General features: G+C 41.8%; 2 protein-coding genes across 2 annotated transcripts; one reads left to right on the top strand and one right to left on the bottom strand.

The window, feature by feature from the left end:
• Positions 1–5932: 5932 nt before the first annotated feature.
• On the bottom strand, positions 5933–8277 carry elp5 (elongator acetyltransferase complex subunit 5). The gene is made up of 8 exons (XM_024373746.2): positions 7920–8277; positions 7762–7822; positions 7581–7661; positions 7260–7471; positions 6880–7055; positions 6685–6780; positions 6493–6593; positions 5933–6405 (listed from the first exon to the last, which is right to left on the bottom strand). The coding sequence occupies exons 1-8, from the start codon at positions 7972–7974 to the stop codon at positions 6297–6299; spliced, it is 891 nt and encodes a 296-aa protein (XP_024229514.1). The 5' UTR covers positions 7975–8277; the 3' UTR covers positions 5933–6296.
• A 630-nt stretch (positions 8278–8907) lies between these two features.
• Positions 8908–14357, top strand: LOC112214753 (PHD finger protein 23B). The gene is made up of 5 exons (XM_024373745.2): positions 8908–9470; positions 10620–10651; positions 10783–10875; positions 11056–11689; positions 12345–14357. The coding sequence occupies exons 1-5, from the start codon at positions 9443–9445 to the stop codon at positions 12536–12538; spliced, it is 981 nt and encodes a 326-aa protein (XP_024229513.1). The 5' UTR covers positions 8908–9442; the 3' UTR covers positions 12539–14357.
• Positions 14358–17958: the final 3601 nt, after the last annotated feature.

Raw genomic sequence — 17958 nt, 5'->3', positions numbered from 1 at the left:
AACTTCCTGTTAAGTTAAGTCAAATTTCATAAACAACCTGTAATGTGCTGGTCCTTGTTATCTTATACAAGCACCACTTCTCTCCACACAAATGTTTTATTTACAATAACAGTGATATTAAATATAGAAATAATATAAAAAATTCACAATTGGTTTTCCAATAACATCTTCGTGGTTAATCAGCTTATAAATTACAAAGGTAATCTTTATACTTACAATGAATGTTTAGCCAAATCTAACTTTGTTATGTTGTGTAAAGAATATGACATTTTAATGAAAGCTATTCCCAATTGAATCGTTACTTAACTGATAGATCGATTAAGCTTTTCATTACTTGCACTAAGTTACAGTGATAGTGTATAAATTAATGGCATCAATATATTAAATAAGAAATGTAACGACGATTTAGTCCGAGAAATTATTAACAGCAAGTTTACCGCTGCTGCAAATTTTCGGTGGGGATCTTCATTTGATATGAAATGGCAGTGTGGGAGAACTAATCCACACACATTTTTGCTAAATTATCAAGTCAGAGAAGTCTCTTACATGATCCTTCACAGATGTTATCCTTGTAATAGTCTTATTTCTAAATATGTAATTAATGTAGCTTTTGTGAATTGGAAAATGTCATTCTAGAGCATTTATATTGTGATTGATTACATAGTGAAATGTTTTGTACAAGTATGGAAATATAAAGCCCTTACAGACTGTGTAAGGGCTATTTGACCAAGAAGGAGAGTGATGGTGCTGCATCAGATGACCTGGCCTACACAATTACCTGACCTCAACCCAATTGAGATGGTTTGGGATGAGTTGGACTGCAGAGTGAAGGAAAAGTAGCCAACGAGTGCTCAGCATATGTGGGAACTCCTTCGAGGCTGTTGGAAAAGCATTGCAGGTGAAGCTGATTGTGAGAATGCCAAGAGTGTGCAAAGCTGTAATCAAGGCAAAGGGTGGCTGCTATGAAGAATCTAAAATATATTTTGATTTGTTAAACCCTTTTTTGGTTACTACATGATTCCATATGTGTCATTTCATAGTTTTGATGTCTTCACTATTATTCTACAATGTACAAATGAAGAAAAACCTTTGAATGAGTAGGTGTGTCCAAACGTTTGACTGGTACTGTATATACAGTTGAAGTCAGAAGTTTACATACATCTTAGCCAAATACATTTAAACTCAGTTTTTCACAATTCCTGACATTTAATCCAAGTAAAAATTCCCTGTTTTAGGTCAGTTAGGATCACCCCCCCTTGGGTTGTGCCGTGACGGAGATCTTTGTGGGCTATACTCGGCCTTGTCTCAGGATGGTAAATTGGTGGTTGAAGATATCCCTCTAGTGGGATTATGTGGGTGGGGTTATGTCCTGCCTATTTGGCCCTGTCTGGGGGTATCGTCGGATGGGGCCACAGTGTCTCCCGACCCCTCCTGTCTCAGCCTCCAGTATTTATGCTGCAGTAGTTTATTTGTCGGGGGGCTAGGGTCAGTCTGTTATATCTGGAGTATTTCTCCTGTCTTATCCGGTGTCCTGTGTGAATTTAAGTATGCTCCATCTAATTCTCTCTCTCTCTTTTTCTTTTTTTCTTTCGGAGGACGTGAGCCCTAGGACCGTGCCTCAGGACTACCTGGCCTGATGACTCTTTGCTGTCCTCAGTCCACCTGGCCGTGCTGCTGCGCCAGTTTCCACTGTTCTGCCTGCGGCTATGGAACCCTGACCTGCTCACCAGACGTGCTACCTGTCCCAGACCTGCTGTTTTCAAGTCTCTAGAGACAGCAGGAGTGGTAGAGATACTCTGAAAGATCTGCTATGAAAAGCCAACTGACATTTACTCCTGAGGTGCTGACCTTTTGCACCCTCGACAACCACTGTGGTTATTATTATCTGACCCTGCTGGTCATTTATGAACATTTGAACATCTTGGCCATGTCCTGTTACAATCTCCACCCGGCACAGCCAGAAGAGGACTGGCCACCCCTCATAGCCTGGTTCCTCTCTAGGTTTCTTACTAGGTTCTAGGGAGTTTTTCCTAGCCACCGTGCTTCTACACCTGCATTGCTTGCTGTTTGGAGTTTTAGGCTGGGTTTCTGTACAGCACTTTGTGACATCGGCTGATGTAAGAAGGGCTTTATAAATATATTTGATTGAAATTTTATTGATTTTAAGAATGTGAAATGTCAGAAAAATAGTAGAGAGAATTATTTCAGCTTTTATTTCTTTCATCACATTCCCAGTGGGTCAGAAGTTTACATACACTCAATTAGTATTTGGTAACGTTGCCTTTAAATTGTTTAACTTGGGTCAAATGTTTTGGGTAGCCTTCCACAAGCTTCCCACAATAAGTTGGGGGAATTTTGGCCTATTCCTCCTGACAGGGCTGGTGTAACTGAGTCAGGTGTGTAGGCCTCCTGGCTCGCATACGCTTTTTCAGTTCTGCCCACAAATGTTCTATGGGATTGAGGTCAGGGCTTTGTGATGGCCACTCTAATACCTTGACTTTGTTGCCCTTAAGACATGTTGCTACAACTTTGTAAGTATGCTTGGGGTCATTGTCCATTTGGCAGACCCATTTGCGACCAAGGTTAACTTCCTGACTGATGTCTTGAGATATTGCTTCAATATATCCACATAATTTTCCATCCTCATGATGCTGTCTATTTTGTGAAGTGCACCAGTCCCTCCTGCAGCAAAGCACCCCCACAACATGATGCTGCCACTCCCGTGCTTCATGGTTGGGATGGTGTTCTTCGGCTTGCAAGCCTCTCCCTTTTTCCTCCAAACATAACGATGGTCATTATGGCCAAACAGTTCTATTTTTGTTTCATCAGATCAGAGGACATTTCTCCAAAAAGTACCATCTTTGTACCCATGTGCAGTTGCAAACCGTAGTCTGGCTTTTCTATGGCGGTTTTGGAGCAGTGGCTTCTTCCTTGCTGAGCGGTCTTTCAGGTTATGTCGATATAGGACTCGTTTTACTGTGGAAATAGATACTTTTGTACCTGTTTCCTCCAGCATCATCACAAGATCCTTTGCTGTTGTTCTGGGATTGATTTGCACTTTTCGCACCAAAGTACGTTCATCTCTAGGAGACAGAACGCATCTCCTTCCTGAGCGGTATGACGGCTGTGTGGTCGCATGGTGTATATACTTGCGTACTATTGTTTGTACAGATGAATGTGGTACCTTCAGGCGTTTGGAAATTGCTCCCAAGAATGAACCAGACGTGTCCAATATTTTTATTTATTTTGATTTTCCCATGATTTCAAGCAAGGAGGCTGGAGTTTGAAGGTAGGCCTTGAAATACATCCTCAGGTACACCTCCAATTGACACAAATTATGTCAATTAGCCTATCAGAAGCTTCTAAAGCCATGACATAATTTTCTGGAATTTTCCAAGCTGTTTAAAGGCACAGTCAACTTAGTGTATGTTAGCTTCTGATCCAATGGAATAGTGATACAATGAATTATAAGTGAAATAATCTGTCTGTAAACAATTGTTGGAAAAATTACTTGTGTCATGCACAAAATAGATGTCCTAACCAACTTGCCAAAACTATAGTTTGTTAACAAGAATCCAATCTAATATTTATTTCTTAAATATATTATTTTAATTTTAGATTTGTGTGTATTATTATGAATTGTTAGATACTACTGCACTGTTGGAGCTAGGAACACAAGCATTTTTCGTTACACCCGCAATGACATTGCTAAATATTGGTATGTGTTCAATTTGATTGGATTTTGAATTTCTTGATTTTATTGGGAAAAAAATGTATTAATAAAAAAAGTTCATGGGATAAAAAAAGTTTCAATATTTTAAAAATGGATTTACAATATTATATAACATCCCAAAATATATAAATACCAAATTATCAAAGAAGTGTGTACAGTTTTTTTCAAAATGTAACTTGTCTATAGCGTAATATACTTTACGTGTCTCTCTGGATTCTAAAAATGTGTTTTGATTATGTGTGATTGGGTTGGGTTGGTGGATCACAACTTTTAAGGTGCAAACACCGCCACCTACTGTACTGGAGTATGTGGCGTGTTACAGCCTACCTACATTAAATTTTCCTCATTAGTCCTGTTCCACTTAGGAAAGTGAAATAGAACCTTAGACACCACTTCCCTCCCCCCACTACACCATGCAAACCCCAACCCCATCCAGCCTCTCTAACCCCTTCACACAATCTCTCCCTGTCTACGTCATACTGTTCACAAAATATCAACACATGCTCCACCGTTTCCTCCACTAAACAGTCATCACACAGATTGGTTTCATGTCTCCCTATTATCCACAACGTGGCATTCAAACCTGTGTGCCCAAACCGTAGTCTACTCTACACAACTTCCTCTGTCCTGTATCCAATACTCCCCACTTCTTCCTTTACTGACCGGTACATGTGATAAAATTGCCTCCCCTTACTACTAACATCCCACTCCCTTTACCAAAGATCAAGCCTTTTTGCCTGGATTAAGGACTTCCCGGCGGCCCAGTGGGACCTGAATATCTACCCCCTCTCCTCGCAACACTCTTAGCCACCACATCGGTCTTCTCATTACCCTTCACACCCACATGGGCGGGAACCCAGCAAAAGCTTACCACCACTCCCATTGTCTCCAATCCCATTAACAGCAACATCATCTCCACTAACAAATCAAATGCTAAGCAAACAAGTCTCCCATATCCAACCTGCCTGTCTTAAGTGGTTTCACCTCCTCCACCCATCTCAAACCTAAAGTCAAGGCCATAAACTCTGCCGCATACACTGACACATAATCAGTTAACCGCTCACATACACTAACATTGAAATCTGGGACATACACCCCTGCCCCCCACCCTACCACTGACTGGATCCTTTGAAGCAATAAATATCCGTAAAACTTTTTTAAACTGATTATCTATATATCTCTCCACACACCGTCTCACATCCTCACCCCATTCATAACCACATCTACACTTGGTTTTGGAAGCAGCCACAGAGGAACGTTCCCCAACACAATTGTCACCCTATCTCTCTCCCAGTCCATAATTCTACCACCTTCTGGCCGATTGTCCACATGTACACCCTCTGCTTACCCATTCCTTGCTCCCAGCATTCCCCAGTTGCAGTGACCACTGGATGTCCTTCTGAACTCCCTTTCAACCTCACCCAGTACACTAATGCAAGTTTGTCCTGCCTTATTCTCAGTGGCAGTTCCCCACTATTCACCTGCAATTATTACCCTGAATAAACATGGTGAAATACACAGATAATCTTTTTTTATTTTACCTTTATTTGACTTGGCAAGTCAGTTTAGAACAAATTCTTATTTACAATGACACCCTACTGGGTTAACTGCCTTGTTCAGGGGCAGAACGATAAATGTTTACTTTGGCAGCTCGGGGATTCAATCCAGCAACCTTTGCATTACTGGCCCAACGCTCTAGCCACTAGGCTACCTGCCACTCCAATAAGCATTGTGTTGTTTAATATTGTCATCATTGATGATGACGACGTAGAAGTCCAGCCAAGCTATTCAAGTTGTATTCATGTATATTCATTGCTGACTATTCCATGCCAGTGATGTTGTTGATTGTTTTTAGAGTAGACCAGGGCCAAGCTTTTATTGACCATTATTAAGTTGGTATACACTTGCATCGTTAAGGGCCATCACAAGAACTCAGTTGCTCCTTTAAAGGCCTAAAAGTAGCAACAAACTACAGGAACTATTTTATCATTATTCATAAGTCTCTGTGAGTTCATGTAGCTAATGTGTTGGGTCTGACTAGACATGCATAGAACCGAACAATAGGGCCACAGACTCAAGCTCACACTCCAGTGGTTTGCAGTAGAAACTGTAAGCATTCTGTAAAAAAAAAGGTGTCAATTTGAGACATTACAAATGTGATAGCATAGGGATTTTCAGTACAAAAGAATAACTAAATTGTTAGAAAATATACAAACTGCAAACAGTAGCCTTTATTTAAACAGAGACCTGTCTTAGGCTGTAGGCATCTGATCTCAGTGTCCTTCTGTCCTTACGCTGAAATTTTCCTGAATTGATTGTAGTAACAAGCAATATATCTCCTATACTTACAGACTCCACCCTAATAAACTTCCTCCACTGCAAAAACTGGCATTCGGTAAGCCTGGTATTTTGTTAAACTTTCATTTAAATCTTTAAATCATTTCAAGTAAAATAAATATCTCAGGCAGGAACCCAGGCTATTATTGTGGTTTCCGGCATGTAAATGTCCAAAAGTGGCATTAACTGCAAGGAGCTGTGCTCTACATGGCTAGTAGCCTGTCCTCTAGACATCAAGGTCGTCATCAGGATCCTCCTGGTCATAATCATCATTGGCATCAGGCTCGTAAAGGATCCGTCCTGAACCGGTGCCCGGGTGCAGAAGTGCTGACTTCCTGGAAGAAGACAAATGGGGAGAGTTCGATAAAACACCTCAGACAGTAGCAAGACAGCATAAGGCATGGCAGAAAACAAAATCTCACTTCTCTTTACTGAAGACGAAGGGAAGCGGCAGTTTTTCTTTGGCCTCTCTCTGTGTATCAGACAGGCGCAGGTTAAAGGTCAGGTTGGCTGTCGGATCCACCTGGGGAAAACAAGAGAATAATACAATACCATTGGCTTTTTCCTTATCATTCTCACATTGTGCATGTCAGGAATCAATACAGCTGTGCTACCTCAGATTCGTCTGTATTCATCGGTGTGCTTCCAGGATGACTGCGTTTGCTCTGTATTGTAACTGTCAGGTCCTCATTGATGCTGAATATCTCCTCCTGTTAACAGACACACAACACTTCAATCAGCAGAAAATGGCTAAGACAGTTAAATTCTTCAATTCAAACCAGCAGCACTCCATGCTCCACTGCTCTTACATCTTGCATAAGCTTGCCCGACTTGGTGCGTCTTGTTATTTTGGCGAAGGCCCCTAGTCCTCTGGTCCCTGGGGCCACAGTGATGACTGAGGTAGCCAAGTGGCATATGCTTCCCACAGTGCCTCGCTGATGCAGGTCTGAGTGCAGCAGACCAATTACAGCTCTCACAACTCCACCTAAAGACGAGTGAATAAAGTGGAGTCTGAACTGAACTGGAGCCTGAACTGAACCGGAGCCTAACAATTTCACTGACTTCAATGTACAACATGGCATCAATATAGATGCAATTGGAGAAACTTAGCTAACCTCTTTCTGCAGCGCTGAAATAAAACGGAGCTGGTCAAGTCAGAAAGACAGTGTTTATAAATACCATGACAAACCTTTTTTGAGAGCCTGAAGTTTCTGGCAGATAGCAGCAGGGTCGTGATGCCTCAAAATCCATGACAGAGAGTCAATGACAAGTGTCACTGCTTTGGCCTGAGGTGTTTGTTTGAGAAGAGTGCCGATGTCCTCTAGGGTAAACTGGTGGACCGTAAACGGTGAATTACCGGTCCAGCCGAGAGGGTCAGAGTAGGCATTGTGAAAGTGCAGCCTATATTCAAAGTTGGGGAAAACATGAGCAAGTTAACACTTGATCTCAAGAAATCTGCTTGTTGTGTTGACTCCCACCTAAAGGGAGTTTCTTATTTGTTTATAGTCACCTCTGTGCAGATGTTTTGTCCAGTCCATCATTGAGTTCCTCTTGACTAACTTCAAACCCCAATACATGGACCACTTCTTCCCTGAAACACAATATATTGGTATGACATTAGCGCACAACAAACTAAATGAATACGAACTAGATAACAGCGGAAACGTTCATGTCACGGCTAAGTTATTTACCGTTTAAGTGCTGCATTGATGCAGCTTTTCAGGAGGTGTCGACCACAGTAATTCACAGAATCTGTCAAAGTAACGCAAAGGCAAAAAAAGCAAGTCAGTTAGCTAATGTCTGTGGTTCTGAAAACAATGACGAGTTTACCATCAGCAAGTATATTTACCTTGTATCAAAATGAATCCTCCCGCTTCTGTTCCTTGCAAAACTTCCAACAACATATTAACGTTACAGGCTTCCTAGCTGCCCAGGTAGTTAGCTAACGTTGTAGCAAGAGTGTCGGTTATTACGTGTGATTCCTCTTCATCCGCCTTCAAATATTGATGCTGCCCTACAAATCTGACGACAATTCTCATGACAAGCGTTTGTCAGCTGGACATAGATGGAGCATCGAAATTTGCGTTTAGGAGAATAATGAAGTTGTACGATTGTATTCCATGTACAAGTCACGCAGCTCGTGCCAGGGAAAACTCAATGCTCCATAAGCATCCGGTTTGTATCCCCTTTCGCGCTTGCGCCTGAGCATGATGCCGTTCTTGTCTATATTTTGGTCATGACATCATTAATGTAGTAAATTAAACTTGATTCTTACATGATTTATACAAGCCTGCCTGAAAGATAACCTTGAAAAGCGCATAGTCTAACTGACTCAACAACCAAAAATACGTATCTAAGTTAACTCGTTGATACTACTTTATATATACCCCTCTGATGGTCCCTGCAGGGGCCTAATGAAGGTTCTTATGGTAGATGCAGACAATTTGTTTTTCTTTGCGCATGTTTTCTGACATTGAAATTGATTCAGTAAGGGTCATTGTTAACTGTCAAAAGTTTAGAATTCTATTTGACCACATTTTCTTGCAGATAATGCTCGGAGAACAGGCATTTCAATCTTAGTGAAACGACACTGTGGTCTTACTGAAATTGGATGGTGTGGTGGTTGTATTTGGTGCAATAAACCATTTTTACATGTTTGCTTTACAGACCACTGAGTTAGATACAAATAAACCTCAGGTAGGTGCAATGGCACATGGGTAGTGTAGTTTTAGGGATTTTATCGTCCGTCCTCATTAAGAAGAATATTCACACATTAAACTACACTACCCAGCAAAGCGCAGAGCTGTCACTGCGTTGTGGCAACCACAAGGGGCTTTTGCAATCAGTTGACATCGCTGATGGCTCGAGGAGGCGCGCAAGGGGCTAGACGGAGTAGACGTATATTTAGTTAAACTCTTGTCGATTGTTGCTCGTGTTATGGAACAACGTCAACTTCATCTAAAAAATATGTTACCTGAATGCTTTTGTCCTATACAATGGATGCACCTGCTGCAGTTTTTCTCCGGTGACTTAGCTCGTTAGTTAACTAAAGTAGTTTTATTGCCAGGATTATGTATGCAATAGCTGTGACGAAGAAATTAGCAATTAGCTAGCTAGCTATCTTGCTATCTCGGGCTAATCGGAATTATTGTTGCATTTTTTTGTTGGTTAGCCCGGTACCTTGCCGGCTAAGCTATCCAGAAAACAAGCCAAAAAACTCCAATAAATTCGCTTGTCTTCGAGGAGTGGTGTTGACTACTCCGTTCTTGGCTAGGGCTTCTCCCGCACAGTCAGTAGTCAAGTCAGGAGAAAAGCACAGACGCTGTTAGCTACCTGGTAGCTACCATCACGGGCCTTGTTGCTGAGGCGACAATGCTTGAAATAATGTCTGAACACCAAGGTACGTTTAAAAGTGTCAGTTCACAAAGTAGATTTATATTGAGTTCATTGCTAGTTGGCAGACATTATCAGTTTTGTTAAAAATCCTCAGTCAGTGAAGCAACTGTTGGTTGTTCAATCGCCATGCTAGTTGGCTAGCGAACTAACGCTATCCAACGTTAACATTACCTGGCAGTTACTAGTTAGCGAAGTTTGTTACATCTCTACTAACAGTCGAGAACGACAATTAGCTTGCATAGTTATATACACAGTTATCTTTTTTATGCAGTAACGATAACTATATATATGCTACTGTACCTAGTTAGCACATGTTTGTTAACTAACCATGCCATTGGTAGCTAATGGTATGTTAACCGCTGGCTAGCTAACTAGAAGTTTGTGCTAAGCAAATGGAGCCATAATGTCTGTTGTTTTGCCAGCAAGCTAACGTTAACATGTCTTGAGTAGCTAACGTTAGTTAGCTAGCAAACAGTGCTCGTTGGTTAACAAGCTACTGTAACTAGTTAGCCAAATGCTGTTAGCTACCTAGCCATGTTCAAAATTCGGGAGGCTCCCACGCCATCGCAGCCGTGAGCTAATGTTGGCTCACAATGCATGTTTCACGTTTGTTAACGAGCTAATGTTAGCCAACATAGCCAACCATGGATAACTTAAACCGTATTCACTTTGCGTCACCCGTTAGTAGAAACTACCACGACAACGTTGTTGGCGGTAGTTGGCTAGTTTGTGAGCAGAGAAGGTATTCACTCATTTTTAGACAACTAAACGCTAGCTAGCTAAAAAGGCAATGCGTTATCCTTACTGACTGACGTTGCAGCACGAGGCTAGACATCAACTTAGCTAGTTTGCTACTTTTAGAATAGAAATGCCCCTCTGCTACGTTAGGTTGCAGACTTGGCGTTTTGAATCATTGCCTGGTTGTTGTTTCATTGCATGCTTCATTGCTAATGTTAGCTAGTTATCGTTATATTCTCTAGAATAGATACATCGCAAGGCCGAACAAAAATAGACCAACAGCAAGCTAGCAGCTAACAATACTTCACTGCCGATGGATTAGTGGAGATAATGAAGTATTTGTTTTTATACGTAATGACTTTGTTTACAAATCTGAACAGATTATAGTATAGTAATATTGTTTTCTTCCACACAGATTCGTTATTGAAGTGCAAAACGGATACTCTGGTAAATAGACTTCTGATGTGACGTTTACTTTAATCCCCCCTTCTGATCCTGTTCACAATTTTTTGGGTGTTGTATGCAAGACTTATTAGCTTGGTTAATTTGTGTGAATGCCATTGTTTTTATCTCTTTAGCCTCCAGAGAGGAGAAAGAGGACCGTAGAAGACTTTAACAAGTTCTGCAACTTTGTCTTGGCATATGCAGGCTATATCCCCAATCCTAAAGAGGTAGGATAACTAGGCACACCAGGACATCAAGTTACCCCATTATTGATGGTGTGTGTGTCTTTTAATAGGGTTTGAGAACTTACCGCATTTTTAAACAACATTTATGACCCTATGCATCAATTATTGTTTGTCCTGTACTGTTTTCTTTATTTTTCTTCTGCTACACCTGTGGCTGTGTAGGAAGGTCCATGGTCGCCAGCGTCCTCCAGCTCCCCGCACAGCTCAGGGGCGTCAGGGGAAAGCGGGGGTGGTGGTGAAGGAGGCGGCGGCAGCTCCTTGGGGGCCAGCTGGGGAGACGGCGGCAACGACCTGCACACCATCCACACGTTTGTCCGCAAGGCCCGCGCCAACAAGGGCAAGAGTATGCGCCGGATGCACTCCGACAGCTCCCTGCTGGACAAGATGCGCCTGAAAGACTCCCTGTACGACAGCCAGGCAGGCAGCAAGGCAGAGCGCAAGAAGGACAAAAAGCTAAAAAAGTTGTCGATGGGTTCTGCCATTGGCGGCGGGGGTGAAAGTGGGAGTAGCGGCGGGGAGAAGAGGGCCCGTATCAAGCGCAGCAAAAACCCTAAGCAGGCCAAAGCCCTCAAAAAGCTTAAGAGCTCGGCCACCCAAAGTGAGACAGACTCTGAGACGGGCCATGCCCATCCCGGGGAGCGCCTGGTCCGAGATGACCTGACAGGGCACGGGGTCTCCTCACCAGGAATACAGGGGCTGGCTAAGATTCAGGTGGAGGAGTCCAACCGGGAGGCAGAAATGAGCTCGAGTGAAGGCGAGACCTGGATCGCTGATGAGGACATCATGGTGGAGTCGGGTAAGTCATTTCATTACTTCATTACTACTTCATTCATTACATTACTTCATTACTGACCACGCCGTGGACAAGTTGTAAACGCGAGTGCAGTAATCTCCTCACACAAGATGCATCACTTCAGTGTCAGTCTATGGCTGCAGTGATGGCTGGTAATATGCTTGGCATGTAATTCATCAATGTTAATGCACTGGTCTGTTCCGTGGGTTCTAAACCAGAGGCTCATACCTGGGGTGTGTTCAGCAGGACACAATGTTTTGTATGCTTCAGATTTTTTTTTAAATAAAAAAATGTTATGTTGAACAAGCATGCCTCTCTGATATGTAGAATAAGGAATCACGTCAGGGGAAACATTGTATTTAATGAGAAACAACTTGGTAATGATTGGTACTTTCTGGAGCTTGAGTCATCATGTAACCAATAAATAATGAATGGATAATAACTGTAATTACTCTGTTTTCATGTAGTTTCATGTAGTTTCTAAGTAAATAAGTAATTAGGGGCCCATAAAATAAAACCTCAACAAAAAAAACAGTTGAAGTTCCTCTTCTTTGAAAACATTTGCCCCTGTTAGGTGCCCACTGAACCCAATGCTACTTGTCCCACTATGATATGCCCCCTCTTACCTCTTTTTTTCTCTCCCTCCTTCCTCACACAGGTGACGACTCTTGGGACTTAATCACCTGTTACTGCGGCAAGCCGTTTGCGGGGCGACCCATGATCGAGTGCAACCAGTGCGGCGTGTGGGTCCATCTGTCGTGCGCCAAGATCAAGAAGTCCAACGTCCCTGACATCTTTTACTGCCACAAGTGCAGGGACACTCGACGGTCGGGGCAAAAGAAAGATCCCTGAAGAGAGAGGGGGTGGGAGGGACTATATCCCTCCTATATCCCTTTTCAATCTACCCTATTTTCTGTGTTCCACTACAACATCCATGTTCTTTTCTGCGATGCCTGCAGCTGATTGTTAATCCTCACCTGGACAGCAACTGTATCGTTTGTTTTCTAGGTGTTATTTTTTGACAATCACTATCCTTACTTATTCATGTAGGTTCTTTGTCACTTTCTGCCTTTGTGAAAACTGGGCTAAAACAGGAAGACATTGGGGGGAGATCTCTTTATTATCTGTAACATACAAATAGATATGCTTCTCTTGCTCAGTATTCTTACTAAATTGAGATTTTTTCATTGGAATGTTAGACTCCCAAACAGATATCCATCTCCTGGTTTTCATGTTAAGGTCATAGCATAAGGTGCATGACAAGTTATAGAGAATTATTTATTTAGGACATTGATGGACAACTTTTCTGTCTGTCAACGTTCAAGGAAAAAAGCTAGTATTTTATAATGGTACATTAACTATTGTGAGACCCTCTGCAACCAGTAATCAATGCAATGCGACTGCTACACCATGACACAGGCACAACCCCCTTCTTTCTCTGAAAAGAAAACGGATACTCCTGATTATTTTTGTCCTTAAGTTTCTCTTTTTAGTGTTAGAAGGGCAGCTCTCGTTTTATTTGATTGTTTTTGTAGCTACTTTTTTCTCGTGTAAGCTTTCGATTTGCGATTGTTTATTAATTTCTTTGTCTAATATAACACTCAGTACCTTATCACTGAGTGTTAAGCCCCTATGAGATGTCTCTCATTGGATGTTTTCAGATTCTAACAAATACCAGATCAAATCTGAAATGTTGAATCTATTCCATTGACATATGCAAAGACAGTTGGTGCGACAAGAGTGCACGTTTTAAAAGGCGAGCCCAAACCAAACACCCCTTTGAGGTGTTATTTTTCATTGGAAAGTTAATTTCTTTAGTTTCAGCAACTGCTAAGAGCCTGTAACTCATAAACTGGGGGCTGTGCCGTAAAGTGTTTTTGATGCAGCCCATATCCAGAAGTATTTATTGATTTATTCGCCCTTTCTTTTTTTTGTCAACAGACATCTGCTACAGCACAGCTTCATAACTTTTGAGTTCCCTCAGCATGACAATGGCGTCCTATGACTGCCCATTTGGTTACAGTTTGACATGGCTACAGCCTTCAAATTCAATCTATAATGCTTGTTTTGTTTTTATTTACATTTTGTGTTGTATGTTGTTTTTCATCAAGATACTTCTGGTTTGGAAATATGTCATTGTTGTGAACTGTCGTGGTGGGAAAGTTGGAGAATCGTCGCTTTACCTTGTCGAAGTGGCTCTAACATCTTTTTGCATGAATGGTTGTAAAAATGTTTTTTTTTGTGTTTTTTTTTCATGTTATTGTTTTTTGGTTAACTTTTCAGAAAATGCTGGTTGACATTGCTCCCTAATCAGAATAGCATACAAATCTCTTCCACTCATGATCTTCTCATTCGAAAAACAAAGTTGACTGTTTGTAGTGTACAGAAAAATCAGTTGATATCGGAGTAGTGGACTCGTGGCAGTTTATGTTGGTAGGTTTTACCTGTTTTTGTTGGTGGGAGAGTCATGTTTAGTCCCCAAAAAGCAAATGCACTCTCACCACCATCTTTCCCTTCGATTCTCTGTATATACCCTGTTCTTCGATGACTGTACATATGTGAAAGTGAAAAGAGAGGGGAAAAGAGCCAAGCAAATGCTATATTTTCGGCATCTGATATTGTTTTTCTTTAACTGTAGCTTGAAAAATAAAAATGTTTCTTTTTTGGGGGAGCACCTGTGTTGTATCTTATCTTTCCAATATATGCAAAGTAGATTAATATATTGCAAGGAATGCATTTTATTGAAGTTAGGCACACATGATGTGTTTGTCATTGTACATACTTACAGAACCACTAGAGGGGGATGAGTCCCAAACATCTAAGCAGGTTAGTACACTAGTACAGCATCTTAAATATAAATAAATAGTTATAACATATTTGTGGGAGTGCATCTTTACAAAACAACCAACTAATTGGATTTGGATTGACTGTAAGACAGTAAAGTTAGTATTGGATGAGACTGAAGGGGTTGGAAGCTGTTATTGTTGCTCCTTCATTCAGCTTTCTGGTTCATCCTGCAAGACAAACAGATACACATTAGCTGGTTCACATTCTGGACAAACATCCTAATAAACAGATGGTATCCCTCCTTGTTCTGTGCTCTCACCTTTCTGCTACGCTGGTTGGACATAAGGCCGCTTCCAATAGAATCCAGAGGAACTGTTGCCTTCCTCCTGGAGTGATGGGAAGAGAAAGATCTTACATAACTCAGACTGGACTTGTTTCTTTGGTAGCTAAAGTGATGCAAGTACACAGCACTAATATAGCGCTACAACGTTACACTATTACATCAGCGGATACTCCTTGTCTCAACGTTGTTACATCATCGCCCACTGCTCCATTCTCTCACCTCTTGTCCTTGGGTTTGCGACGGTGGTGGTTGTGATGATGGACAGAGATGCGTTCCACAGGGGTGGGGTTGCGTTCCCCGGAGGTGGATATGCGTTCCAGAGGGGCGAGGAAGGTGGCAGACTGAAAACGCCGTTCTTCCCAATCCCGGGTCATCTCCCCGGCGTCTCCGGGTGGCGAAAGGATGGCGAGGTCAGAGACCTCAGACAGGTGTGGGAAGAACTCTTGGTCCAGCCAATTGACGTCCTGTGGACATGGAGGGGGAGGTTATTTTCAGACAAGCAGACAATGCAGTTCGTATAAAATGACCAATCTGGATTTATTTGAAACCTTGTTATTTTCATTGAAGTAGATGCACCAGTCACACAAAAGAGCAACTATATATGAAAGCAATACAAGAATGGCATCATGGTGTTTCCAAGATGAAGGATATTTTTTGCCACTATCCATGTTTAAACTGTTTAAGAAAATCCACTGAGCATGTGTAACTTCCTTACCCGTTTCTGTCTCAGCATATCAGGCAGCAGGAAGGCAGACAAGTCTCCCAACATCAGGTAAAGTCCCAGGACAGCTAACACACACCTTGAGTAAAGCATCTGTATGGCAGACAGAAAATATTATATTTTAGACATTCATCAGTTTATTAGATGATGATCATCATTCTTTTGTTGACTTGATGTGTTGTGAAATAGGTAACACAATCCAAATATACTGAAGTAGCTCAAATTCTGATACCACACAAAAACGTTCTCGTGAAAAAAACGCATGTAAAGATTTTCCACAATGTCAACGAAAGAGTGCAATCAAAGATGTACTCACCTTAAGACTTATCTGTTCTGTGAAGATAGTTGGTGCAAATTATTTAGTTCCTCTGGGTTGTTGGCTTCTGACTTCTCTGCAGACTGCTGGTGTTAAGGGTATTTGTAGGCATGCGGTTGGGGTGGGTTTATATTGGAGTAGGATGAAGGGGGGTGTGTGGGAGACTATGGGACTTCAGACGTGACAATTATATCTCATATATCTCATGCCCGGCCTCGCCATGGCTGAACTTGGGGTCAAAGCTTTTAGGCGGTTCAGGACTTTAGATAATTGCACATACACGCACCAACATGCACGCATATGTACACACATGCATGCACACACTCATACACACACACGCACGCACACACACCACTCCACCACTTCCACCCTCCACCTTCCTCTGGACTAAGGAAGAAAGATGAGGTAATGATTAGGCCATCATTGGGGATGGGATGCTACAGTTCATTGTTTACACTAGTTCCAACTGGTTCAGACTGGTTTTCATCTGTTTGTGCTTATCGAGATAAGATTGGTAAAGATGTCATGTTTTCTTTATATCCTTATCTGCATATCTTATATTTCACATAGGGAAGACATTAGAAAGGACATCTTCATCTTGACATAATACAGTACTCTGAACAACTGTAGGCTATTGGGTTTTCCTGTGTTATATTTACTATAGGATACTATATGATAATAGTGTTCTGAGGGACATGAATCATCGAGATCTATAAATCACTTGTAGACTTCTCCATCTTAGACTTACACATAAGCCATCACCTGGTCAGTACTTTGAGAAGACAGACGGACAGACAGACAGACAGACAGACAGACAGACAGACAGACACAGTGAGTGATAGCATCAGATCAGATGGATGTCTATGCTGTGTGTGTGGCCAACTGGAAAACCTGACTACCTCGTCTCGCCTAATTTCAGCATTGGATTGCGACCTCCAACCACCCACACACTCTGTCCATACACACAGAGGAGTATGAAACAAAGGGAAGACAGTGAAGGAGGGAGGGAAGGACAGAAGGAGATGGAGGAGGGGGTCTAAGGGCCGTGCATGGAGTGTATGCGTGGTCTGACACGTTTTCACTTTTCCTCTTTTCCCGCCCATGTCTTAATTATTTCTATTTCGGGGCCACTACAAATAACCTAACGTAGAGCCATGCTGATAGATCGCCATGCAAAAAAATCAACTGACGGGGCTGAATGTGGCCCTGCTAGGCCCGCCCGGGAGTCTGTCAACAGGGGCAGAGACTAGATAGGCAGCACTGATTACCTTAATTATCACAGAGCTATGGAGACACAACTCGTGGTACCGCTGGTCATTACCAGTGTGTGTTTGTGTGTGCGTGTGCGGTCGACTCATTCTAGACTCCTCCACCCAAATGTGTGTGATTGTGTGTGTGTTTAACTGTAAGTATGTGTGTGTGTGGCCAGCATGACGCCCCCCTGCTTCCCCACACCCGGCTGCCCTATAAGTATCCGGGATGACGGTGTGTGCAAAATTTAGAACAAGAGCTGATAAATCACAATGCGAAATTGTGGTTTAGGAGTCCTCCCCCTGAATTTTTAAAAACGTTTAATAATGTATTTCCTGCAATTCTACTCAGTTTGACATGACTTATTATGCCTCTCTTGAGGAGTATTTTGAGGGGTATATGGACAGGTATTTTGAGGAGTATCTGAACGGGTATTTTGAAAACAGTATAAGTGGAAGAATAAGTGGAAGGCCACCCTCCAAACAGATTTATTTTTGTGATAACAGTTAACTTCCTGCATTTCAAGACATTTTGCCTTAGGGAGAGAGAAAAAAATGCAGTTTTGTAATGCTATTCCACACATTTTGTCATGTGTCAGAGAAAATGTTGCCGCTTTAAAGCTAATTTCAGGCATTTCCAGTTTCTACACATTTTGCCATGGGTCACAGATTTTTTTGTTTCTGTTTTATAGCTCATCTCATACTATTTTTTCAACATTTTCAATGAGGATAAGAGAAAATGTTGCAGTTTTAAATTAATTTTCCTGCTACCCTTCACATTTCGAAATGAGGCTGAGAGTTTGAAAGTAATTGTCCAGTGAAAGTCTCACTTTTAAAAGTTAATATTCTGTCAAT

This window comes from Oncorhynchus tshawytscha, linkage group LG15, assembly GCF_018296145.1.
Source record: "Oncorhynchus tshawytscha isolate Ot180627B linkage group LG15, Otsh_v2.0, whole genome shotgun sequence".
NCBI classification, from domain to species: Eukaryota; Metazoa; Chordata; class Actinopteri; order Salmoniformes; family Salmonidae; genus Oncorhynchus; species Oncorhynchus tshawytscha.
The sequence above is the reverse complement of the archived record's forward strand: the minus strand, read 5'-3'. Positions and strand labels throughout refer to the sequence as shown.

What these genes read in the sequence shown, in the direction of transcription:
- LOC112214753 (XM_024373745.2), top strand. Translation starts at nt 9,443, where the DNA reads ATGCTTGAAATAATGTCTGAACACCAAG. An exon ending in AGTGCAAAACGGATACTCTG is followed by an intron (nt 10,652 to 10,782) that starts GTAAATAGACTT and finishes TTATCTCTTTAG; the next exon opens with CCTCCAGAGAGGAGAAAGAG. An exon ending in ATATCCCCAATCCTAAAGAG is followed by an intron (nt 10,876 to 11,055) that starts GTAGGATAACTA and finishes GTGGCTGTGTAG; the next exon opens with GAAGGTCCATGGTCGCCAGC.
- elp5 (XM_024373746.2), bottom strand. Translation starts at nt 7,974, where the DNA reads ATGTTGTTGGAAGTTTTGCAAGGAACAGAAGCGGGAGGATTCATTTTG. An exon ending in ACTTCAGGCTCTCAAAAAAG is followed by an intron (nt 7,056 to 7,259) that starts GTTTGTCATGGT and finishes ACTCGTCTTTAG; the next exon opens with GTGGAGTTGTGAGAGCTGTA. An exon ending in TTCGTCTTCAGTAAAGAGAA is followed by an intron (nt 6,406 to 6,492) that starts GTGAGATTTTGT and finishes GTCTTCTTCCAG; the next exon opens with GAAGTCAGCACTTCTGCACC.